The sequence below is a fragment of the Alosa pseudoharengus genome, unplaced genomic scaffold, assembly GCF_046254945.1.
Source record: "Alosa pseudoharengus isolate Yale_2024_CS ecotype anadromous, Long Island Sound unplaced genomic scaffold, YU_APseudo_1.1 YU_APseudo_1.1_scf_18, whole genome shotgun sequence".
NCBI lineage: Eukaryota > Metazoa > Chordata > Actinopteri > Clupeiformes > Clupeidae > Alosa > Alosa pseudoharengus.
In genome coordinates this window covers 9,632,910-9,657,764 of record NW_027468650.1, presented here as the reverse complement: position 1 = coordinate 9,657,764, position 24,855 = coordinate 9,632,910, and the positions used below count along the sequence as shown (strand labels likewise).

Sequence of the window (24,855 nt, the reverse complement as noted above, 5' to 3'; positions counted from 1 at the left end):
CAATTGACACATTGTGTCGCTGTGACTTACAGTAAAAATCATAGTCAGAGGCTGCCTTTCTGTGAAATATGTTTTCAATTTCATTTTCACATCATTTCTATTTCTTCAGTTCAGCAACCACATTGACCTCAAGTTAAACTGCGAAGTGTGAGTTTTTTTTTTTTAGTTTTTTTTGTTTTACCGCTTTAGAAGAATTTGAATCTTCTAGAGGAAACAAACCAGAGTGTGGCCTGGCCTCTCATTCATCCAAGCCAGTTCTGACCTGAGAAGCTCCTGTCACTCATACCCCTTTTGCACTGGTGCTGGTTCGGAGTTCACAGTGCCAGATGTTGAACCAGTTATTTGGTTTTCCACACAAATAAACCTGGCTCTGAGTCAGGAAAACAGGTTCTAGCTCAGCACCAACTTTGCGCTGGTCTAGAAATAAGAACTGGTTACGTCAAGTGCTGGGGGTGGGATTATCGTGATGTGCCTAAAAGAAAAACGTTGTGCCATCATTTTTAAAAATACAGATCAGCTGTGAAGATGGAAGCAAAACCAAAACAATAGTCTGTAGAGGAAACACTGTGCACTAGAGCACTGTGTCCTTGTTAAGGTAGGGCATCCCACGCATCATCCTTTGTAAACGGTGCAGTCAGGTGCTTCTCAGTAAGACAAGAAGCTTTAAATTGAAGAAAGCGAGCTGGAGCACACTGATCACTTGCAGTCTTTTATTTTGGTGCAAACAGACTAACATTTCGACATAACTGTGTCTTCCTGACTCTGAGGAAGACACAGTTATGTCGAAACGTTAGTCTGTTTGTGTCCTTGCTTTGTGGTCCTTTACAGACATGCAGAATAAATTGGATGGAGCTGTACAGACAAAACCAGTTTTTGAGAAGCTACAGCATTCGAGATGTCTATAGCTGATTACGACAAGAGTGTATAGGAGCCGATAAGCAAAATTTAATTTAAGATAACAGGAACCAAAAAAAGGAGCTATGTAGTCCTCCATTGGTGTTGATGGTTAGCTGCTTACTCACAACTCTGGCTCTAAGTCCATGGAAAAGCAAGCTGTTTTTTTCGAAACTGGGCATGTAGAACCAACACCAAACTGGCACAAGTGCTGACTCTAAACCAGCACCATAACTGCATTAGTGGAAAAGGGATACCAGAGATGAGGATGACCAGGAATACAGGTTGATGGACTCTCTGTGATTCTTAGAGTGCCTGCTTATCTGTTGTAAATAGTCCACCTCAATAGAACGTGTGATGAACCACCAGTGATTCGAGTCAAGGAGGAAACTGTGGTCGTTCCTATGCTTTTTCATCTCTCCTCTAGCGTCCCCCCCCCCTCTCCCACTGGCTGCTCCACGCTTCATATTCGTCACTCTTTCCCCTCGTATATCGTGAGCTGACAGTGAGCAGTTAGGACAGCTGTGCAAAAGGAGCAAACAAGCGCGAGACTGTCGGCAAGCCCCCCTCACCACTCCGCTCTCACATCTGCTGATTGCGCAGGCAGCCAGAGCTGTCACTTTTGTGAAAGAAAAACAAAGAGGAAGGGCAACGACTGAGATGGAGAGAGAGATAAAGACAGAGGACGACAATCGAAAGAAAAAATGATGAGTGACGAGAGATGCTGAGCTAATGAGAGCGAATGAGAGACTGAGATAAGAATTCTAATGCGATTGAAGGGTAGGTGAGAACAGTGAGGGTCAGGTATGTGTAGAATGCAAAATGAACCACTGCGTCTGTGACAGATGATGACACCCAGCCCCAGATACCACAGGGAAATCTCACCAGAAGACATGGTTTCCTCCAGTCCCTGTCCTCTCAGGTTAACCAGTGCTGGCGTTTCCAGAGTGGTGAGATACCATGGCATCTCATGATGCCTGCCAAGGGGTGGTATGAGGGCCATCCAAACATCCCTCTTAAAGGCCAGTGCCAATATAAATAGCAAACAAACATGATACGACCAGCCTCTGATTCGAACTAGTCACTCAGTGTGGTGTTATTTTTACCCTTTTTTTTTTTTTGTTTGGCTGTTTCATTGGTTACAGCACAGAAGAGTGTTATCGGTTTTTATGGTTAGGGACTGTCTGCTGGCCAGAAGCTTCATTCAGACAGGAAGAATAGACTAGCTGTGATGTAACAACACCAGTCAAAATAACAACAAGCGACATGAAATGTTGTGTAACAAAGTTAAACTAAAGAAGTGATGGGTGACAATGAATTGTCAGGGGACAAACATTTCTGGTGCATTACATGAAAGCCTTCGCTAATATATACAGTTATTGAGACCCAACTGAGGAAAATAAACTCACTTGGCACAAAGAAAATATGAAAACAATTTCTTCCGTTTATGCTTGTTACATCTAATGTACTGTATATTAAGGATAACATTACTAGATATCTGCTCTTATCTGGTATTTATTTGTCAACAGAGAGAGAACTCAAAAGAGAGTTTGTGTGCAAAAGATTTGCCTGGAGGATAAAGTCCTCATGATGAATAACAGTACTTGTATCTTTTCATTGATGAGTGAGACACTTTTTGTGGTTGATCATCAGATGATCTGTTTCTAAGGCATCAGTAGATCGACTGAGGAATAAGCTGAGGATTTGTGAGTCATCTGATGATGATTATGGCTATATGAGAGGACTCTTCATCTGCTCCTTTTAAGGCTCGATTTGGAAATATTACTCCATTACAGACCCAAGTCACAAGGCCAGAGCAGGAAATTAATCTCTCTCTCTCTCTTTCCCTCTCTCTCTCACACTCACTCTCTTGCTCTGTTATTGGCTTTGCCAACTTCTACACATTCTTTCACTCGTCAAGTTCTTTATTAGTTACTGAAGTTACTTGTCAAGTTCTTTATTAGAAGGCTCCCTCCCCATCCACTCTTTTCCTCCTCTTTATCATTCATCGTGCTCTTTCTCCATCCCTCTTTCTTTCTGTCCTTCTTTCTTCTCCTTTCCCTCAGGACACAAGTCCATCACCGTTTCCCAAAGTCAAGGAAGCATACTCAATGGCTGCCTTTTCAATGATGCCACGTCATCGAACTCCACCGAAGTACTGTTCCAATGTCAAGCATCCATGAAGTCTACCCTTCATTTTACCAAATTTTCGAGGATGCATGTGTGCCTCAGTGTGTTCAGAACATCCACAATCCTGTGTGCACATTTGAGGATATTAAACAAGTCCTAAACAACCGCCACACGTCCTGCCATGTTTTGGGGGATTGTGTTGTTACGGCCAGGAAATGAAAGACAGTAGCCTTAGCGCTAAGCTCAGGTGGCGTGTGGATCCTGCTCCCCAGCACAGCGGGAAGATTTACTGTCCCGGACGCTCTGAGCTGCAGGGCCTTTTCGCATCTCAGAGCGCAGTTAAACAGCTGCCAACGTGACTTGTATGGACACATCGCTGAGCCCAAAAGAAGCGATCAAATGACACTTACGCAGGAAAGATAAAGGCAGTTCAGTTTCAGTGCAAAGTACACCACCTCCATTCTTTGGGTGAGGTTAGAGTGTTCTGAGGAGCTCCTGCTGTCCTTTTCTTGCTGTCGTTTTCTCTCTCTCTGTCTTACTTTCTGAGAAGTGGTTGTTGTTGTTGAATGGTTGGATGAAAATAAAGGTGAGTTCAGAAGGTGACTGAGAGACAGAGGGGCTATGTGGCGACAGGAAGCTGATAGGGTTTGACTTTGCAGCTTCTCGCTGTGCTTCCTGTCCTCAAAGCATTTCTTCTGTGACCCTTCGATTGTGTGTGACCTACAGTTGGGGGTTTCCTTGAACTTGATACGGGTACTCAGACAAACAAATGTGTGCACGTTACAGATAAGGGCACAAGGGATCCTTTGTGTAGCTACTAACCCTGAAAGTTACTTAAGGCTATATGTGAATGTGGCCAAAGATCAATATTGATGATTTTGTGATGCACACTCATACACATATAAACATACAGTACATACACTCATATGCTAACACTGTATACACACCATGAACACACAGGGCAGAGTACGAGGGGTGGAGACCAAGAGAGATATGAGAGAAAAAGAGAAATATAGAGAGAGTGAGCATCATGTGATAAAAGTGGTAAAAGGTGGAAATGCAGAACAGCTGTTGTGGATATCCTGCTTAATCTCTTATTAACCTCCTTACATACCCTGAACCTAATCTTTTGCTTTTTGTTTTAATTAATTTACACCACACTGTGGTGTAATTACACCACACTGTTGCCACTCTATCACCTAGGTAATCTTTTAAAGGTGTCTACAAAGCTGGTAAACGGAAGTGGCCCCCTTCTCTCTCGCCATGCTTTTATGGTGCATAGATATGATAGGATCGATTGTAAATGGAACTGGGTTAGTCAAATCCAGGGCAGGACTTCAATTATGATACACAGAGTAAATCAGACACAGTCTGATTTAACAGTTCCTGGTTTGGGTAGGACTTAGCCAAAGTATTTGCTTGCAGCAAACGGTTATCAGTATCATTATTATCTATGATAAAATCTGTGGTGATAAAATAGTAAAGATTTCATTGGTGAGCCTGAGATCCTATTATTTGTGTCTGTGTGGTGTATGTGTATTTAAATTCAAAATTTGTCCCACACAGGTTGAGGACTCTACATAAAATGTCGCCCCTGCTTTTTGATGCTTGTTGATCGATAACTGCCGGGAGCCACAGCTTGTTGTTTCTAACCTTCTCAAATGTCCTCCTGGAAAAGGAGGGAAAGAACGCTGAGTCAGCATTGGCCCGCAGCACTCCAGTGAACCAACACCTTGTTTTACCTTGACACATTCCCTCACTCCCTGACTCACTCACTCACTCACCTCACACCTCACACCTCCTTACTCGCCTTCTCCCATTTGCAAGTGGAGTTCTGAGAGAGAGAGAGATAGAGGGAGAGAAACAGAAAGAGAGAGAGAGAGAGAGAGAGAGAGAGAGAGAGAGAGACAGACAGACTGGACTGTTTACTTTTGAAACCCAACACTTTCGCACACCCCATTATTATGTAACACTAGAGTAAGCAATGTGACCTCTCGCTTTTTCAAATTCTCTCTCTCATTTACTCGCTCTCTCTCTCTAACCTTCTCTCTATTTTTTGCTTCCTATTAACATTCTTTTATTTCTCTTTCAGTCTATTTCATCCCTACCTTCTCTCCCTCTCTCTTTTTCTCTTTCTCTCCCTCCATCTTTCTCTCTCGTCTCTCGCTCTCTTTCTCTCCATCTCTCTGAAGGGCTTCTATTTCTGTGCTGTAGATTACATTGTTGAGCGTTGCCATCCCGCGAGTGACAGAGAGAGAGAGAGAGAGAGAGAGAGAGAGTGCGAGAGAAGGAGAGGGAGAGGGAGAGCGTTTGAAGCCGTGCCACCATGAGACGCACCGCGGCCTCCGGCACGCCTTCGCTCGCCTGTTTTTACACCTCCCCCCGTGTTTTCCTCTCCTCTTTTCATCTCTCTCGTCCCACATCGGAATTTGCCACTTTGTGTTGTTAGATTAGATTAGGTACTTTTTTTTTTTTTTTTAAAGTTCTGGTTCAGGTTCTTCATCTGCTGGTCTGTCTGTGTGTGGTCAGGCTAAGCGGGTGCTAAGCGGCGAGGAGGGGACTGGGGTCACCAGTGCAGCGCCATGGTGGAGTTCTACCAGGTCCTGGGCGTCCCCAAGAACGCATCTCAGGACGAGATCAAGAAAGCGTAAGTGGCTGTCGCGTATGTGTGTGTGTGTGTGTGTGTGTGTGTGTGTGTGTGTGTGTGTGTGTGTGTGTTTATATGTGTATACATGCCTATGTGAGCCTTCTGTGTCCAGCAAGGCCGTCTATTTTTATGCCCTGTGGAGTGGAGGGGTCAGAGCCAGAGCTGCAGACCCAGTGAAGGATGTAATGGACTAATTATAACCCAGGATAAACAGACACTGCGGCCACAACCCAGGGAGAAAGACTTTCCACCATTCTCTTGCCAGTGTGTGTGTGTGTGTGTGTGTGTGTGTGTGTGTGTGTGTGTGTGTGTATGAGAGTGAGCTGAATGTATCAATATCCTGCTAGACTCTGTTTTTAAGACTGATCATGAACTGTTTCCTGTCCCACCCTATCTTTCTCTTCTATGCTTTCATTTTCTTTTTTGATCTGTGTGTGTGTGTGTGTGTGGTCCTTGTTCCCCACACACTTCTGTTTGGATCTGTGTGTGTGTGTCTGTTGTCCTTGTTCCCCACACACTTCTGTTTGGATCTGTGTGCGTGTGTCTGTGGTCCTTGTTCCCCACACACTTCTGAACATGTCTCCATCATGACACACCACATTCCCTCTTCACAGGAACTGTAGCTCTTTCCCTCTTTCCCTCTTTCTGAAAAGAGAAGTCTCGCTTCTTCTCTCATGATGTGACAACTCACGTAACCTGTCCATCTCTTTAACCTTCACCTTCATTCTATTTTACCTCTATTCTCTCTCTCTCTCTCTCTCTCTCTCTCTCTCTCTCTCTCTCTCTCTCTTGGCTGTAACACATGTCAATGTTTTTATTTTATAGTATTTGAACACATGATATTGTTTTAATAAAGGTGTGTTAAGCCTCTCTCTCTCTCTTTCTCTCTCTCGCCCCAACCCCCTCCCCCCCCCGGTCACCCCATCCCCTACGCTGTCAGCTGGGCAGTAGTAGTAGTAGTAGTAGTAGTGATTGTACTGCTCAGTTGAGTTTGTTTGCTGGAGCGGAGATGTGTGCCATTATACAGACATCTGAGCCTCAGGGGCAGTCGGCTTGAAAGGTCAAGATCATCTTCTGTTCCCGCTCAGTCTCTCCTCACCTCCTTCCTCACACAAACACACACACACACACACACACACACACACACACACAATCCAGCCACTCTACTCTCCGTCAAAGTGCTGTCAAGCAGTTGGTTTGTAGCTCAGTTACAGTTTATTGTATCAGATCTCCCACACCCTCTCACACATGTACAGCATAAACCCCAGCACAGCTCCCCAAAGTGTTCATCTAATACTGCTGCTCACATAATCTGTGTGAGTCACATTCATGCCATCTCTGGCATAAGGGCTGGAGATAAAGTCAGAGGACTGGTATTTTGTTAAGCTACAGACGTGCATGTACACGTGAAAAGGTGTGTGTGTGTGTGTGTGTGTGTGTGTGTGTGTGTCCACTTATTCATTTTGACAATGAGGCAGAAAAGAGAGCTTCTGTTATGACAGTACATTTCCATACAGCCTCTATTGACTTCTATGGACTCAGCTGATTTTTTTCAGGGGGTTGGGCATTATGAAAGAGCCCACAGAGGCATGTTCTTTAGAAACATTGAAGAGAGCAAATCCCCCCGTTCCAATGCCGCTTTTAGACTCCTCCTGTGGGGGATATCGGCAGGGCTCTTTCTGACCAGTGCTCGACCTGTAGTACTGCTGACACAGCCTGTCTGCACGCTGACCAACCCAACACACACACACATACCGCACACACACACACACATCTGCACACACACACATGCACACACCCTCTCGCTGGTGCTTTAAGCTGTCTCCTTATGCTGTAGCAAAAAGGTTCTCGCTGTATGAGACACTGCTGAGCTACACCTGCAGAGTAGTGAAGAGCTTTAAAATGTCTCTTACCTTTCTGTCCTTCAGGGATGATGTTTCACAACTCATATTTTATGAATTACTGAATTGTAATATTTCATGTAGGGCAAAAATCTGCATGGATGAAAGCCTTAGGAGACAGATCTCAAAACCTACCCAACCCACTCAAAATATCTTTGTTTTTGTTTTTTACTTTCTCGTTGGACTCTGTCTTTGCAAACTTTTCAAATGAGTTTCTCTTACATATGCGTGTGTCTCTGCCTGCTCTACACAGGTACAGAAAACAAGCCCTGAAATGGCATCCAGACAAGAACCCCGACAACAAAGACGAGGCGGAACGGAGGTTTAAAGAGCTCTCAGAGGCCTATGAAGTCCTGTCAGACGGTAACAGCTCCCTCTCTCTCTCTTCTGTCTCGCTCTCTCTCTCTCTCTCTCTCTCTCTCTCTCTCTCTTGTGTGCGTTCCCACCCCACTGCTCTCTCTCTCTCTCCCTTGAATTTCCCCTAGGGATCAATAAAGTATCTATCTATCTATCTATCGATCTATCGATCTATCTATCTATCTATCTATCTATCTATCGATCTATCGATCTATCGATCTATCGATCTATCTATCTATCTCTCTCTCTCTCTCTCTCTCTCTCTCTTGTGTGCATGGCCACCCCCACTCTGCTCTCTCTCTCTCTCCACTGTGGCTACTTGATGTAGCTCAAATCTTAAGATGCTGCACTCTGCCTACATCTCTGCCAAACATGCTGATCTGAAGGTTTAAATAGCAGATGACCTCAGTGGCAGTTTGTGTGTGGCTGCTGACCTGTCATTCAGAGCAGCAGTACCATTCAGTGTCATTCTGAGCAGTGTTCAAAGGGATTTCTTAAGAATAGGGTAGTAATTCATAGTAGGGCTTCACAATGGAAACCACAACCTCTTTAAACACATAAAACTATTCTTACAGAAGCATACGTCTGTGTTCATGACCCACCAGTAGAAAACCACTGTCTCAGAGCATATTTGTCAAGGTCACTTGCACTTTGTTTATGAGGCCTTGTTTGTGTCTTCATTATGTCGTGTTTATAGCCCATGGCTGTTGGCTGTGATTTCTGTGTCTGTGTGTGTTTGTGTGTGTGTGTGTGTGTGTGTGTGCGTGTGGTTGTAAAACTATCCCATCGGGCCCTTCAGCGTGATGGATGGGGCTTGTTTGGCCAGTGCTGGTGGCTTCCCCAGCTGCCTGTGACGGTTCCATCAGCTGCTGCTGGTGCTGCTGGTGCTGTAGCTGGGGTGATGGTGCAGCTGGGGGTGGTGCTGGGGTGATGGTGCAGCCGGGTGTGGTGCTGGGGTGATGGTGCTGCTGGTGCTGTAGCTGGGGTGATGGTGCAGCTGGGGGTGGTGCTGGTGCTGTAGCTGGGGTGATGGTGCAGCTGGGGGTGGTGCTGGGGTGATGGTGCAGCTGGGGGTGGTGCTGGGGTGATGGTGCAGCTGGGGGTGGTGCTGGGGTGATAGTGCGGCTGGTGCTGTAGCTGGGGTGATGGTGCGGCTGGGGGTGGTGCTGGGGTGATTGTGCAGCTGGGGGTGGTGCTGGGGTGATGGTGCTGATGGTGCTGTAGCTGGGGTGATGGTGCGGCTGGTGCTGTAGCTGGGGTGATGGTGCGGTTAGGGGTGGTGCTGGGGTGATGGTGCAGCTGGGGTTGGTGCTGGGGTGATGGTGCAGCTGGGGGTGGTGCTGGGGTGATGGTGCGGCTAGGGCTAGTGCTGGGGTGATGGTGCTGCTGGTGCTGTAGCTGGGGTGATGGTGCAGCTAGGGGTGGTGCTGGTGGCGGGCTGGGCTGGGCCACGTACTCCCCCAGCTCCTTCAGTTGTCAGAAAGAGCTTGGCCCCCCACTAAGGCCTGGCCATACAGAGAAGAGTACTGCTGCCCAAAATACTGCCACTCCTGTGAATACCCTGCAGTTTATAAATAAGTGTATAAATATTTGTCAGTTCCCCAAGCACTTTTGGTGCCAATTTTGTATTTATTTTTTGTCAAGGTCCTTTTCTTTTATTGATCTGCAGTTGTCTGTCTCACTGGTACTCTCTACAAACAAAAAACATTCTGCCATTGCCCATTGGGTAAAAGTCTTTTGTTGTGTCAGTCCCACACAAGCCCTAATGTCCCTTAATTGTGCCATTCTCAAACGAGCCCAACTGCTCCCCAGTCCTCAGAACCACTCTGCCTGTCCAGCCCTCCAACCCCATCCCAAACGGTGTGCCTTAGGGTCACTGTGGCCTTTGACAGATGGAGTTCAATGACAGAGTCAGTAATTACAGCGTGGGCATGGGGCTGCTGTGGCCTTTGTAGCAGTCAGAGAGGCATGCGGTTTACTCCATGTACTTACTCTGCAGCTTGTATGCCACCACTCTCTAATCTGTTGTTATGGCCCGGGGAATAGGCAACTCATTTCATTAGCAGTACATTTTTACAGAGAGAAGTGGGGGAGGGAGAAAGAAAGAAAGAGAGAAAGAGAGAAAGAGAAAGAGAGAAGGAAAAGAGAAACAGCGAGACAGAGAGAGCGTGAGAGAATCCTTTGTTGGTCTTGTTGATACTTTGCAGGAATGCATGTGAGTAGGCCTGAGGCCCAAGCAAATACGAGCGGCCTTCATGACCGATGATATTTGCCTCCCTTGTGTGTGCACCCAGCAACAGCCTCAATCAGCATGCCTTTTTTTTAACAGTCCGACAGCCCCGAGTCTGTAAATGTGTCTTTTGTTTTGTGTTTCATTTCAAAAAGAGAGAACAGTGTAAGTATGAGGCGCTCCATGTGCCTGCCAAAGCTGAAAACAATGCATGCGAGGTCGGTCAGGAGAGGTCAGTAGTCTGTGACAGACTAGCCAGTCCAAAACCCGAGGGCAGTACTGTTAGAGTTGCGGGAAGTCTCGGTCCATTTTCAGTTCTAAATCCTGTGCTCTGCTTTCTATGGTACAGACCCACATTTCAAGGGGCCCAGTGTGTTGCTATTATATCAGCCAAGACAATAATATGATTCTGAGCCACAGGAGTAGGACTTAATTTGGTGAGCACAATGGCTTTATTCAGTGTAGTAGTGCTAGGCATCGACGTGAGGTACTTGGAGAAGTACTGCAGGAATGGTAACTGCAGACAGTTACTGCGAGTCTTTCCTAAACAAACTCTCACCATGAAAAATAAATGGTTGCTTTCCCAGTGCCCCGGTAGTCTTGGAAGCCTAAGTGTGGCTGGTTATATATTTACAAACTGAATTTTAATTAACTTCTCACAAATAAGCTAATGGAGCAATAGCAGTGTTGATAAAGCGCAGCTTCTTCGGCTGGCAGAGAGAACATTAAAATGAATGATGGCGTGTTGGCTGAGGTTTATCAAAGCGCCCCTGTGCTGCCTGGGCCGCAGGCGAGGCAGGTGCTTGCGCGGTTGCGGTTCAGTGTGTTCTATGCCTAGTTGCTGCCCACATTGTTTTGGGCACGGTGTGCCTCAGGTTATGGCATGAATCAGGTCAGACACATTTGGGTCACAACCTGACCGTGTCCTGATTACAGAACAGTGAGGGGTTCGTGTTTTATGCCGGCGTCTGGTTAAACTCACCCTGTCCCGGTTGCTGTGTGGCTCTGCTGTGGTTTCCAAAGCAAACTAAAGGGCTCGCATAGGGCGCTGAGTTACTCTCGTGTCTTGAGTGAATCAAACAGATGCTTAGGAGTTGTCTGTGCTTTCTTGTGTCTCTAAAACAGTTCACATCCTTAGTGCATCTACACTGTGTTGGGTGAAGGTACCTCCTCTCTGCATTATAATGAACCCTACTAGGCTTAAATTAGGTTATTTTTTTTCTCTTAATCTAACGTGTAGTTATATAAATGATCAGCCGAGCGCATCGCTAGTAGCCGCAGCCGAGCGCATGATATATACATCAGCCATTGCAAGAACAGAGCAACTAAAATCGTAAAGGACTCCACCCATCCCAGTAACTGTCTGTTAAGTTTGTTGAAGTCAGGCAAGCGCTTCTGCAGTTTGAAGGCCAAAACTGAGAGACTAAGGAAAAGCTATTTCCCTCAGGCCATTAGACTCCTCAACATGGACATGCCAACTCTTATGAACACCATGGACTCCATCCCATTTTAATAACATTATTATTTTTTTTTTTTTATTATTATTATTATTCATGTCACTTTATTATTCTATTATTTTGAATCATTTATTATTAACTTCTGCTTTTAATCTTATCTGTTTACTTAGATTATTTCTACTTTACACAGTCATGAAGCTAACCAGACTTACATTTCACTGCTTGTTATATACTAATATAACTATGTATGTGATGAATACATCTCTCTGAATCTGAATCTGAATCTGATCCCAAAGGGACATCAACTTAAAATAATCAATGTGTTGAACATGTTTTTTTAAAGTGCTCTTTGAGTGAATAGTTGGGCTCATCAGTCAAATTGGGCCATCACCATAATCCCATAATTTACACCCTCAGTTCACTGTACTGTGTGAGTGCCTCCGCTGTAGCCCCAGGGCCATTGTCAGATTAAGGGGCATTTGCTTATGCCAGTGTCTGCTCTTTCCCACCAGAGAACAAGAGGAACCAGTATGATCGGTACGGCAAAGACGGCCTCACTCGAGGAGGAGGAGGAGGTGGAGGTGGAGGTAAGACTGTTACTTGAACATTCTTGCTGTATGTGAGTACATGCAGTTTATAGCCATGTGCTGAACCACTTCTCTCTGTATAGAGGAAGGAAGTGTCTCCTGCTTCTCTCTAATTGAGTGTACACAGGAAGTGACAAAGCTGTTCTTTTAGTCATACACACAGGAAATGTTTTGTTGATGAATGTGCCCCCTGGCTGATAATAACCCACGCTTGATCAGGAAGTGCATCTCTCAAAATCAGGGATGTAGTGGAGGCTAAACGGAAGTAAACACAGTTTATCCACCTCTGACATTTCAGAAATAGAGTTTATCCACCTCAAAAGAGTTTATACACAAATTGCAACTTTCAACATTCACAAATCACACTGTATTATCCACATTCACAATATGTACACTCACCAACACACTAGCAACAATACCACTGGTATTGTTACGTATAAACATTGGACATTAACCTCCACCATCACCAAACATGTTCTGAATGCCTTTTTTAAAAATCTGATAACGCGATAACGCATGGCACAGTCCACCACACCGTGATCACAGAATTCAAAATTTACCCTCCTCTTATTTTACCACTACATCCCTGCTCAAAATGGATAATTGACTCTCACTGCAACTGAGTTTCAAAAATACTGTCTTCCTTTAACATCTTTGAGCTTCATAAATCCCAGTGGAACAGCCTTCAGTTTTGTGATGGAGTGATTGAGGAACAGTTGATCTGTGTTTAGCTGCAGGCTAGGTCTTTCATTTATCGGATGGCGTGACAGTCCTCTCTCCTCGGGCTCCAGGTTGATGCTAACCTGGCTTCTCTCCTCTCCTCTCCTCTCTTCTACTCTTTTAGGAGGAAACTATGATGACCACTTCGGCGGATTCACATTCCGGAACCCTGACGACGTCTTCAGGGAATTTTTCGGCGGACGGGATCCTTTCGCTGACTTCTTTGGTAAACACTCTTGTAATGTATTATTTCTCTGGGTTTTGTAGCAGAACGGACAGACAGAGGGGCGCGGATAGAGAGAGTGGAGGTGGTAGGTGACCAGAATCAGGAAGAAACTGTGTGTGTGTGTGTGTGTGTGTGTGTGTTGTGGCCGCCCGGCCGTGCGGGGCAGAGTAGTGGGTCAACCAATCGGAACAAAGCAGTCAGACGCAGAGGTTGCAGTGAAACAAACTTAGGAATTTATTTATAGTGTGGGGAAAAGGGATGGGGAGCAAAGTTCAACTCAAATCTTCAGTGCTGGACTGAGGCAGTCAGAGGACTCGTGTCGGCTTCTGAGACAAAGGAGAGAGAGAGAGACACAAGACAACGTTAGTGGGGAGTTCAGTCCCTGCCACTGACCTTGTCACCCAGCCCTATTGGTTGTCTTGGTTGTTCACGGTTCTTCAGGCCCTCTTTCCTGTTCCAGCCGTTGTAGCTTCCAGTAGCACAATCGCTTCAGCCACGTTCCACTTCAGCTCCGTTCCACCTGAGGCTGGCCTTGACGTCTGGTCTCCACTCTTCTTTAGTCCAAGCCAGTCTGCCTGAGGTTTGTCCTGTTGAGCTTTAAAAAGGCAGCTAATTGCCTGACTAACCCTCTGCACCTGGCCAGAGACAGGCACAGACACCTGGGGGGCGGAGCTTCCTAACGCACTGCTCTCAGGTAGTACCGCCCATCTAAAACTATGCCTCTCATCTGCCTTTGCTGGCCTGCCTGTAGCCATGTGGGGCACTGATCCCCGACAGAGCCCTCACAGTGTGTGTGTGTGTGAGCGGAGGCGGTGGGTGACCATAATCAGAACGAAACCATGAGCTCATCTAGCTTATGATCAAACGGTTCTCTTTGTTGTTGACATTGTGGACAGTTAATGGTGTGTGTGTGTGTGTGTGTGTATGCATGTATGTGTGTGTGTGTGAGGTCTCCAAAGGCAGGCCCTCTGTTTTTATCTACACTGAGATGTGGTCATCTGCACACATTGTTGTAAAATAGGAGTCCAAGGTATGGCTTCATCATTAGGTAGTCTTTACTACTGCTCAATAAAATACAGTGAGATCACCACATTTAAAATAAAGACTCAGTAACAGGAAAAAATGAACCCCTCTTCATTCTTTCACTCCGCTTTGTGCCCCAGCCTGCTGGGCTTTGTCATAAGCAATTGCCTACCATTTGAAACGTTTTGCTCTGGGGCTGAGAAGACACTAATCGCCTCAGGTTTAGTCACAGAAGAGACCCCTGGAGAGACCAACAGAAGCTGGAGCTGGGAAAAAACATGGCTGCCGTTTACCCCCTCACTGGCCTGTGGTTTATCATAATGTATCCATGGGAACGTGCGATGGCCAGTTCACACAGCTTGATTGAAACAGCCTCTGAGTGCCACACACAGCCAGATAGGCCTTAATGCTGCCACTGCCTAATCCTGTTTAATTACAAGCGCTTGTGTGTGTGTGTGTGTGTGTGTGTGTGTGTGTGTGTGTGTGTGTGTGTGTGTGTGTGTGTGTGTGTGTGTGTGTGTGTGTGTGTGTGTGTGTGTCTGTGTGTGTGTCTGTGTGTGTGTCTTTGTCTGTGTGTCGGTATCATATTCATGGGCAGTCTTCTCGAACTTGTTTTGTATTCTTATAGTCTCTGGAAATTCCTGGTTTGTGGATTTGCATTTGTGTGTGTTTGTTTTGAGGGAGGGCTTTGCCCTTTGACCCTGTGCTGCTGTCACATGTGTTTCGGGAGCGCTGGCCAGCACATTTTCTCCAACTATAATATTGGGAATGTGTGAGGGTGTGTGTGTTTGTTTTAGGGGGGTGGGGTAATGCTGTGCTTATTGTGTTTGATATCAACAGTGTGTTTACGGAAAGAGAGAGGAATATATACCTGACAAAAAGCAGAGGAGAGCGCGTGAGAGAGAGCCCTCATGTGAGATCTGCCTTGAGTGCTGGTGCGTTCACGTGTGATGATGTGTGTTAGAGAAGAGGTTTGGCAGAGCAGGTTCTGTGTGTGTGGGTTTGAGACAGGAAGAGACGGTTTGTGTTTATGGGCATGAGGAAGGGAGCAGAGTGAGAGTCGAAACCACTGAAACAGAAGCTTCATCATGAGCATGTCTGTGTGTTTATACACTACTCAAAAAAATTAAGGTAACATTTCCAATTTTTCACAATTGCTAAAATACATTTTTTGAAACCTACCACCCTTTTCTCCTTTCTCAAATTACATTTACAGAACGTCTGACAGTTCTCGCAAAATCAAACAATCGCCACAACAGTTTCACCTTTGCTCAAAACCAAACAATGCCAGAGTACTCATCCACTGTGTGATGGAAGTTTTTTTCTGAGCAGTGTATATACAGTATGTCTACTAGTGTGTGTGTGTGTGTGTGATGGAGAGACTGGACGGTGTGTGAAGAGACTGTGACTGATGTTTTTTAAGTACGCATCTCTATGTGTATGTACGGCACATGTGTTTGGAGAATGTGTTTGTGGTCGCGCATTTCGGAAGCAGGCCAGGAGGGCGAATGGCAGCATGGCATCTATGTTGCACCCACTCAACTCTAAATAAGGCCTGGACCCCGAGCCAGCCGGCCGGCCGGCGGGCGGGCGGGCTGGACGGGCGGCTGGCCGATAGCAGGGGCTGCCTCACAGGCCAGGAATGCTAACTGAAATAGCTTCCGTATAAAACAAGAGGGGCCATCAAGGGGGAGGGGCAGGGGCTTTAACTGACTGACTGACTGTGTGTGTGTGTGTGTGTGTGTGTGTGTACTGAGATGGAAGTGTGAATAAGATGACTTATGGTTTGTGTTCATGGATGTGGTTTTTCCATGCTAGAAATATGATGTACTCATGGGTAAATATGTTTGTACTCATGGGTCTGTCAAAGTGGCCATTCAGCATTCAGCAGTGTGACTGGTTACATGTGTATATGGTCATATAAACTTTACTGACACTTTCAAGTGTGTGATGCCTGTAGGTTGGGTACTCCAAAGTGTTACCACTGGAACTGTGTCATACATGTTAAACCTTAAATCAGTTTAATACAAGTACAGTGTATATACTATGATGTATGATGTGCTTAACAATATCAACTTACATACAAATCTTTTCTAAGATCATATTGTTATACAACCAACAATTAATCAGCACCATTAGCCATCAAGCCTCTAGCCAGTTTGAATTTCTCTTTTGGCCACCTCTTAACTCAAGGAGTGCATTCAATTAAGAATGGCTGACACTTAATTTGGTTTCAATCACTCTCAGTGGCTATTTTCCCTGATTAAATTCCCGTCTCAATGCAGAAACCCCACAGACCTTTAGACTCTCTTGGCACCATCCACCCTTCTCAGTGCATGCCGTACCCATTGTTGTGTGTACCAGATTTAGCCACCCAGGCACCACAGGTAAGGGGAGAGGCCGGTAGTCGCTTCCCCTGGTTGTGAGTGAGTGGTGCTGGAATGCTAGTCTGGCTCAGGAGGGGTCCCTGGATGGGAACCCTACACCCAGCGAGGCAGGAGGGGGTGAGAGGGTGAGGAAGCTAGTGCCAGATCAGGGGAGGTGGACGTGGCCTGAATCACAATCCGCTCTCCTGGAAAGATGCGTCATGCGTCAGGAAATGTTGGAGGTCCTCAGTTTGTCCCAGTTTGTGTGTGTGTGTGTGTGTGTGTGTGTGTGTGTGTGTGTGTGTGTGTGTGTGTGTGTGTGTGTGTGTGAGAGTGTGTGTGTGTGTGTGTGGTTGTGGTTGTCGGGTGTTTGTGTTTGTTCGAACATTAGAGTGAAAGAGATGGAGACAGAGAAAAAGAGAGCGAGATATGTTGAGTTTTTTTTATACTTTCACTGTGTGTGTGTGTGTGTATGTGTTTGTGTGTCTTTGTGTGTCTGTATGTGTTAGGGTCATGGCTGCATGGCTTAGGGTCATAGGGTCATGGCTTCTCCCTGTCCTTTTTTGGTGTGCCTTTGTTATTAGTGTGTGTGTGGGGGGGGGGGGGGGGGTTCATGACCTTGTAGCCTCTCCCCCAGCGTGTGTGAGTTTGGACAGCTGTGCACTGTGCTGGGCTCTCTCTGCCCTGTACCCTCGCATGTGTTAAAAATGTGCTCTCACCTGAGTGTGCGTGCACACGGCTCCTCTCACCCGTGTGTGTGTGTGTGTGTGTATGCGTGCGTGCATGCATGCGTGCATGTGCATATCTGCAGGGACGTGCACAGGGGGGTTGCTCAGGTTGCCCGGGCAACTGCCCATATGCCCTTCTTGACTCATGTTGCCCTTCCAATGGGGAAAATAAATAAATAAATCGTACAATGGATGCAACATTTCACGTAGGCCTAGATAAAAAAATTTAAAAAAAAAAGCCTCATTCACTTCCATTCGGGCATCTAAAGTGAAAGTCAGTAGGGGAAGGGCAAACTCTGTTTACGTGGCTGCAGCGCTGCACGGGACCGGCATCCATAGACAGTGCCGGCACCAGAGCAGAGCCTGCATAAGCTAGCCTGGGTGTTCCCATGCTGCCTTGCGCGCGATTTGATTCACGCTGCTAAGGCAGCCTGGAGACCATGGAGCAAATTTTCGCCTGAGATAGGCGACCAATCACAGAACAAGGGGGAAAGCAAGACGACGATGAGCTATGCACAGACGCATTTGATAGACATCCGTACGACGGAGTATTAGGGCCACACATGAAGAAAAAAATATTTTTGCCATGGCGAGATTAAACTTGACATGTTGACTTTAAAGTCAGCATGTCGACAATAAACTCGACATTTCGAGAATAAAGTTGAAATGTAATGTCGACTTTAATCTCTACGTGTCGACTTTAAAGTCGACATGCTGACATTAAACTCGCAATAGGCCCTACCGTAAACATAGCATACACAGTTTAAGCTATGTAGCCTACACTAATACACAATATGTTACATGAAAAATGGGCTTCAAATAGGTGTTATTTCAGATAGATTGCTAGATTGCAGATATTCAGATAGATTGCGTCTTGTCTGTTAACTACTCATTGCCGTCATCGTGAAGTGCTGTCTCGCGGTTATGGAAATACCAAGCACTATGCCGTTTAGGCTAAATAGCTAGAAAAATATATGTATCCAATGATATAATGTTTCTATACAAAATGTTATTTCACTCTGTTTTAAGTGGGTAAGGCCACTGCACATCCAAATAACTGCCCTTCATGACCCACAGGCCGTCACTCTCCATAGGATAACATGGCAAAACTCATTTTCCTAAAACTGCTTTTCCATGTCTCACCTGCAATACGTAGCCTATAGGAGGCTAGAAACACAGGTATAGCCTAATATACTATTTTGATCCCGGGAGGGAATGTGTGCATGCACTTTATTTATGCACTAGGCTATGTGTGCATGTAGGCTACTAGCCTACATGGGATGGTCGGGAGGACAGCTTCATTCGTCCCTCCATAGACATTCAGCAATAGGCTGTTTTGCATCCATTACAAACAAGCAACGTGAAAGTCTAGGATTGGGGAGAGCGCCTGGTATGCAGTTGAACCTTTAGAGGAAAAACAACACTTTAATAATGGGCCTACAATAAATAAATAAACCGCTAATGACGTTTACGCTACTTTTGACCATCGCATTTATCGCCTGTAACTCCGTGATAGGACCTAACAGCAAAGTAGCCTATTTGGCTGAGCAACGTAGGTTAATATGTTCTATGTTTTGTCCACATGATATAGTCCTATGTCTAATCATTGTTGCACTCGAACACTCTGAATCATTGTTGCACTAGTTGCATTGTTTCATTCATCCTCCCTTTCAATCGTCTCGAGCGGTCGTTCTCTCTCCAAACTAACTTTATTCTCAAAATGTTGAGTTTAATGTCGACACGTCGAGATTAAAATCGACATGTCGAGTTTAATCTCGTCATGGCAAAAAAAAGTCCCTTCATGTGTGGCCCTAATACTCCGTCGTACATCCGTGGCACCCAATAAACGGATCTGGGCATTTTTTTCAAATACGAGAAAATTAACGTTTGGTTCCCAGACCACGTCTCATTGAGAAGTGGTGGCGCTAGCCAGGCTATGCATAAGCTGCCCTAGAAGGAGATTGTCGCGGTTGTCATATGTGACGACTCCACGTTGTCGGAAAAGGTGAGTTTGTGATGTATAACAAACGAACGATCATCGTCATCAAGTTTTATTAAATGAATTAAAATCTTCATAAATCCAGGCTGAGTTTGCCACGTTTAGCCTAAATAATCAGACAGCTTGCAGAGAAGAAGCGTTATCACATAGCCTATAGGCTACTATTTTTTTGGTAGGCATTAGGCAAACTAAACTACATGTCTGCTGATAGTTAGTTTCTCACATTTCGTTTTAGCAAGAAGAATGAATGATGGAAGTAATGCATCACATTAATTATTTTATTCAAAATAAATCCGTAAATCCTATCACTAGTATGTTGGGTATTGTTTGAAGCCAAGATTCCCACTGAAAAGAGTCAGATTTAGGGAGGCAGCAATCACTGCAGGGTTGGCTGCGAAAAAGCCAACCAGCAGGTGAGACAGAGACTTTGCGCTGTGATAAAGATGGCATGACACTGTGTAGACGAATTGATTAATTAATCAGACTCATTTTAGCCTACTAATGGCAATGTTTCATAATTACATTATATTTAAGGTGAGGAGCAGTCACAAGCCTCCAGACTATGTGAGGAAAATGTGGACCAGGAGGAGGCACAGGACAGGAAGGCCTAAGTGATGATCACCAAATATGAGATGAGATGACCATGCTAGAAAGTACAGGATTAAAGAGCTGCATGGTAAATAATTTTAATCTAAAAAAAACATAGGCTATTTTAGAGGACATTTTAAAGATCTTGCCTGGGCAGAACATAAATACCACTAAGGGCATTAAAATAATGATAAATTAAGGTGATTGAGTGCTGTATTTCAGTGTTTTCTCAGTCCTGCATATAGCCCGTGAGTTTTTTTTTTTTTTTTTTTTTTTTGGGGGGGGGGGGGTGCCCTTTTTTCAGATCAGAGCAACTGCCCCTCAAAATTCCTGTGCACGTCCCTGCATATCTGTATCTGTGTGTGTTAAAAAAAAAAAAAAAACTTATTTGAATCCACTCCAGCTTTGACCCACATAGCAGTAATAAAACGCCCTCCCCTGGGCTTTGCAGTGAGAAAAAGCCAGTTGACGTCTGAGAGGGGGAAAAGCGTCAGGAATGTTCTAGAAAAAAAAGAGTTATTAAGCTGCTAGGATGTGAGACTGATGTCCAAAGGCCCTTCTGTCTCCCCTCCCCCCATCTCCCCACAGCTGGGCGAGGAGCGTGAGGACTGCTTGTGTCGGGTTTGAAGCTGTGTAATAATTATGACGCGCGGATGAAAGCCTGTTTTCTGGCAGGGATAGCTCCGCAGAAATCTTGTAACTCCTTACCCTGATCTGATTCAGGGTTGTGTAAATGGCCACCAGGAAGCATCCAAAACAAAGTTTTAACTGTTCTCTTTCCCTCCCTCTCATTTCTCTCTGTTTCTCCCCCTCTGCCTGTCTCTCTCTCTCTCTCTCTCTCTGTTCTCGGTTCTTCTCTCTGGCAGCTGATGATCCGTTTGATGACTTTTTCGGCGGTGGGCGTCGTCACAGGGGGGTGAGCAGGAGCCGGACAGCAGGACCCTTCTTTGGCGGATTCGGGGGCTTCCCCGGCTTTGGGGCGGGCTTCTCCGGATTTGATTCCGGTATGTCTGTGGTCACGCAGATCTTTACAATTAAACTGCAGGACGGCTGTTACAGCGCCAGAGACCGAGAGAATAGGAGAAATGTGAAAGCAGATAGATTTATCTGCTGGTGGTACAGTATCTGTGTGTGTCTGTGTGTGCACGTGTGTGTTAATTTGTCTGCTTCCCTCCACAGGGTTCACCTCCTTTGGTCAGATGGGTGGTGGAGGTTTCGCCTCGTTCTCCTCATCATCAATTGGGGGAGGCGGTGGAGGGGGTAACTTCCGCTCGGTATCCACCTCCACTAAGTTCATCAACGGCAAGAAGATCACCACAAAACGGTACAACTGAACAGCCATGATGCAATGATCACATACCACTAAAGCCCCCTGATTCTAGTGTCTTCTTTACACATATACATAGGTGTATATTCAGGGATGAACTTGGATATTGTGTTAAGTGCTATTAGCACAGCACCACAAGGCCCGTTAGCATCCATGCTAAGAGCTAGGTTCCTAAGATACCAAGAGCAGGGTTCTTTCAAGACCATAACAAACCTTAGCTCTCGTCTAGACTAGAGTCTAGAGAATGTCTAGAAAATGAGTATATTCCTTCCCACTGTTGACTGTAAACACCATCTGAAACTATGGACTCCAAATGCAATCAGAGCATGGTATGTCTTAGACCACACTTGACCTTAGTATCTGATAATCACCGCAACCCTCCTCAAAACATGCATGTCCTATCTATATTAGTGTCAACAGCTGGCAAGGACATTGCTTTCAATCAGCAGCCACGTAATAGTCTATTCATGTGGGCTAGTACATGTTTTATGAGCGTGTTGAAGGAGACACTTTCCATCCCCGTGCTTAGCCAGAAGCGTTTCAGTTACTCTGGTGTTTCGGTGACTCATCCAAGTATTTTTAAGACTGAATTGCACAATCACATTGAGGAGGGTAGAGGTTTCAAGAGTTGGTTGAGCTCAAGTGTGAGGACCCCACTAGAAATGTCCCTGAGGTTGAGACTTTTCAGGGTCTTCAGTCAGTGATTAGGCTGTTGAGGACATTAGAGCACTAACTGTTTATGAGAACTCAGCAAACAAATCAATGTCTCGGTCCCTAAGTGCAGAAAATACACATTGTCTTTTCTGTTTCCAAACTCACACAAACATTAAGTATGCCCTCTTGAGAAATGGTTGCACTCTAACATTAGACTTAGTTCTTTGGCATCTGTGTATCTATCCCCTTCAAGGATCTATTTGGAACCTTCTGGTGACGAGTTCTTGGTCTTTTAGCTTAGCAGCAGAAATAATACTGACTATTTACAAAAGCAAATAGCAAAAGTAATTTTATCAGCACTATGTACTTTTCATTGAGGATAATAGGGCGGTGGTAGCATAGTGGTTAAAGAGCTGGGCTAGCTAGTTGTGGGTTCAATTCCCGGCTTCAACCGTTGCGCTCTTGAGCAAGGCACTTAACCCCAAGTTGCTCTGGTAACAATGGCCCTTGTAAAATAATTGTCATATGTAAGTCACTTTTGCTCTGCTAAATGAATAAATGTCATGTAAATGTAATAATAGAAAGGTTCATGTTGGGATGTCTCTTCTCCGTCAGGATCGTGGAGAACGGGCAGGAACGAGTGGAGGTGGAGGAAGATGGCCAGCTCAAGTCACTCACCGTCAACGGTAAGGAGCAGATGCTCAGGCTGGATAGCAAGTGAGAGGCATGGCGTGGAGGCAACGCCGACACCCCCCCACCCTCACCCAAACACCAATCCAACTCCACCTCTGTTGTACCTTCAGCCTGTCTTTACCTCTCGACCTCTCCTACACTTTTTCTCTCTCTCTCTCTCTCTCTCTCACTCTCTCTCTCTCTCTCACTCTCTCTCACTCTCTCTTTTTAACTCTATCTTGCTGATATGCATACAGTTAGCCAGTGCAGTTTCCCTTTGTGAACTGGACCTGAGTTTTTTCGCCGGAGATGCTTATGTGATCATCACCACGGAGACCAGCTGAATGGGTGAAAATGAAAAAGTAGCTTTTGTTGTTGTTGTTGTTGTTCTAGTCATTTCAATTATTATTTGTTATTACTATTACCATTGGGACTGGGACCATTGTCTATTTAGGACCACAGGACTGTTTTCTTAAACCCCCTTTTGGTTTTTTTTGTTTTGTTTTTGGAGTGTCCATTTCCCCTCACCACACACTTCTGCTGTGTTACAGCTCATTCCCTTCTCTCTATCAAAGAGCACATTGCCTTTTCCCACAAGAGTCTGAAGCACAAGCTATGCATCTTGAATGAGCCTTTTTGCTTTGCTTTCCACCTGGGATAGTTTAATCCTGTTTGATTTAGACGTCTTAACCCCTCGTTTTTGCCCCTAATATTTAAACCTGACCTCAACCTCCTAACTGGTGTTAGCAACTTTCCATTTGCTATTAGGTTGTTAATAAATTAATAGTGTTAATATGCATTATTGTTTTATTTTATTTAGCCTTTTTTCTGTTTTGTATGTTTTGAATGCAAGAGTGTTTTTCATTTCTGCATGATTGCCAGTGACATGGCTTTTCATGTTGTTTTTTCATTGTAAATACAGCATAACCTCAAACCAACAACTGAGAATATTAGAGACCTATTTAAATGTACTATAAACAAATGCATATGAGGGGGATTTATGTAACCTGACCCTAGCCAGATGAATTTCGCTCCGCCTAGCTCCACTCCACTTGCTTCAGAAGGCTGGGCCTAATCAAAAAATGCTTACATATGATTGAATAAGCCACTTGTCCGTCATCTATTGACGTGCTACTTCAACCACTCACATCGAAGCCAACCTGTGACGCTAATAACAGTCTCACAGTCGCTTCTACGCTATGTCACATCTATGAAACTCCCGCCCTGCGTCCTGATTGGCTGTACCATAAAATCGGTTGCAGAAATCACTCTCAATGGAAGAGGTCCCAGATGGATGTGAGTGAAGCTAGGCCGAGCTAAGCGGAATGACATTCATCTGGCTACGGTCAGGTTAGGATTTATGTACTTTGTAAAGAAAACCCAACTTACGAAAAGAGAAGAGGATTTTCACAATGGACCAATAAATCTCAGTTTACCCCTACTGGGGGTTGTTGCTCTCACGTTGTCTGTGTGGTGATTGTGTCAAACCTGGTTATGTCACTTTTGAAAATGCTTTTCTAATGTGTGTGTTAAATGTGTGCGTGTTTTCGTGTTTTGTGTGTGTGTTTGAGCCTGCTCACTGGTGTGCCTTAACACAGAACCCACACTATAACACCTGCTGTGAAATAAAATGGTTTGCTCACTGCTACATCACCTCCACAAACTCACTGGCCATCCAGGTCACTGCTTCACTAACTGTTGACCTTTTTTTGTGTTTTTGTTATTCCTTATGGTCACCTCTGTGACTATTGCATTAGGGTGGGATCCAACTGTTTTGACTGACATTGTATAAAAAGCGTGTTTACCGTCTAGAAGTCAGAGAACTTTAAGGGCTCTAATTTCAGTGATTCGAAGTCAAGCAGTGCAATGTGTCTCGTGTCTGAACTAAAGTAATCCTGTAGTATGTAGGAGCATTGCGCTGACCCACCAATGTTTGTGCTCACGGTATTAAATTAACAAATAGATTTGGCCAAGATGTGAAAGTGGCTTTGGTTAGACTTTAGACATTTTACCACTTTGCCCATCATCCAAATTAGGGCCTTAAATGTAGCTTCTGTGAAAGACAGCAAAAGACAGCCATGCTTTTTTTTTTTTATTTAACCCTTGTAAGGTGTTCATATTTTTGTTACTTAGCCAATGTTCCTGGGTCAGGTAGACCCACCACATTATTAGGCTTTATTAGGCATTATTAATATCAATACAACCATAACAAATTATGTAAAAATACATCACAGATGTTTACCAATGATAGACATAATTAGACATAATTTATGGTTCATATTTGCCATTTACCCCTGTGAAGTCACATTTATGATCATATGATCATTTTTGTTTTTTTGTGAGAAAATG

General features: G+C 44.9%; 1 protein-coding gene across 3 annotated transcripts in view; it reads left to right on the top strand.

Annotated features, from left to right (window-relative positions):
• The window catches only part of dnajb6b (DnaJ heat shock protein family (Hsp40) member B6b), a 52,926-nt gene that overhangs the window by 4,835 nt on the left and 23,236 nt on the right, over nucleotides 1-24,855 (top strand). Inside the window, exons 1-8 of one of the 3 annotated variants that reach the window (XM_076290226.1) lie at nucleotides 4,925-5,001; nucleotides 5,554-5,671; nucleotides 7,826-7,935; nucleotides 12,129-12,203; nucleotides 13,048-13,149; nucleotides 20,720-20,857; nucleotides 21,033-21,177; nucleotides 22,450-22,520. In XM_076290226.1, the coding sequence (XP_076146341.1) occupies nucleotides 5,607-5,671; nucleotides 7,826-7,935; nucleotides 12,129-12,203; nucleotides 13,048-13,149; nucleotides 20,720-20,857; nucleotides 21,033-21,177; nucleotides 22,450-22,520 (706 nt within the window). In that variant the 5' untranslated portion in view covers nucleotides 4,925-5,001; nucleotides 5,554-5,606. Of the gene's footprint in view, nucleotides 1-4,924; nucleotides 5,002-5,553; nucleotides 5,672-7,825; nucleotides 7,936-12,128; nucleotides 12,204-13,047; nucleotides 13,150-20,719; nucleotides 20,858-21,032; nucleotides 21,178-22,449; nucleotides 23,967-24,855 lie in introns of those variants that run through there. The other 2 variants (XM_076290225.1, XM_076290227.1) reach the window with 2 other exon arrangements.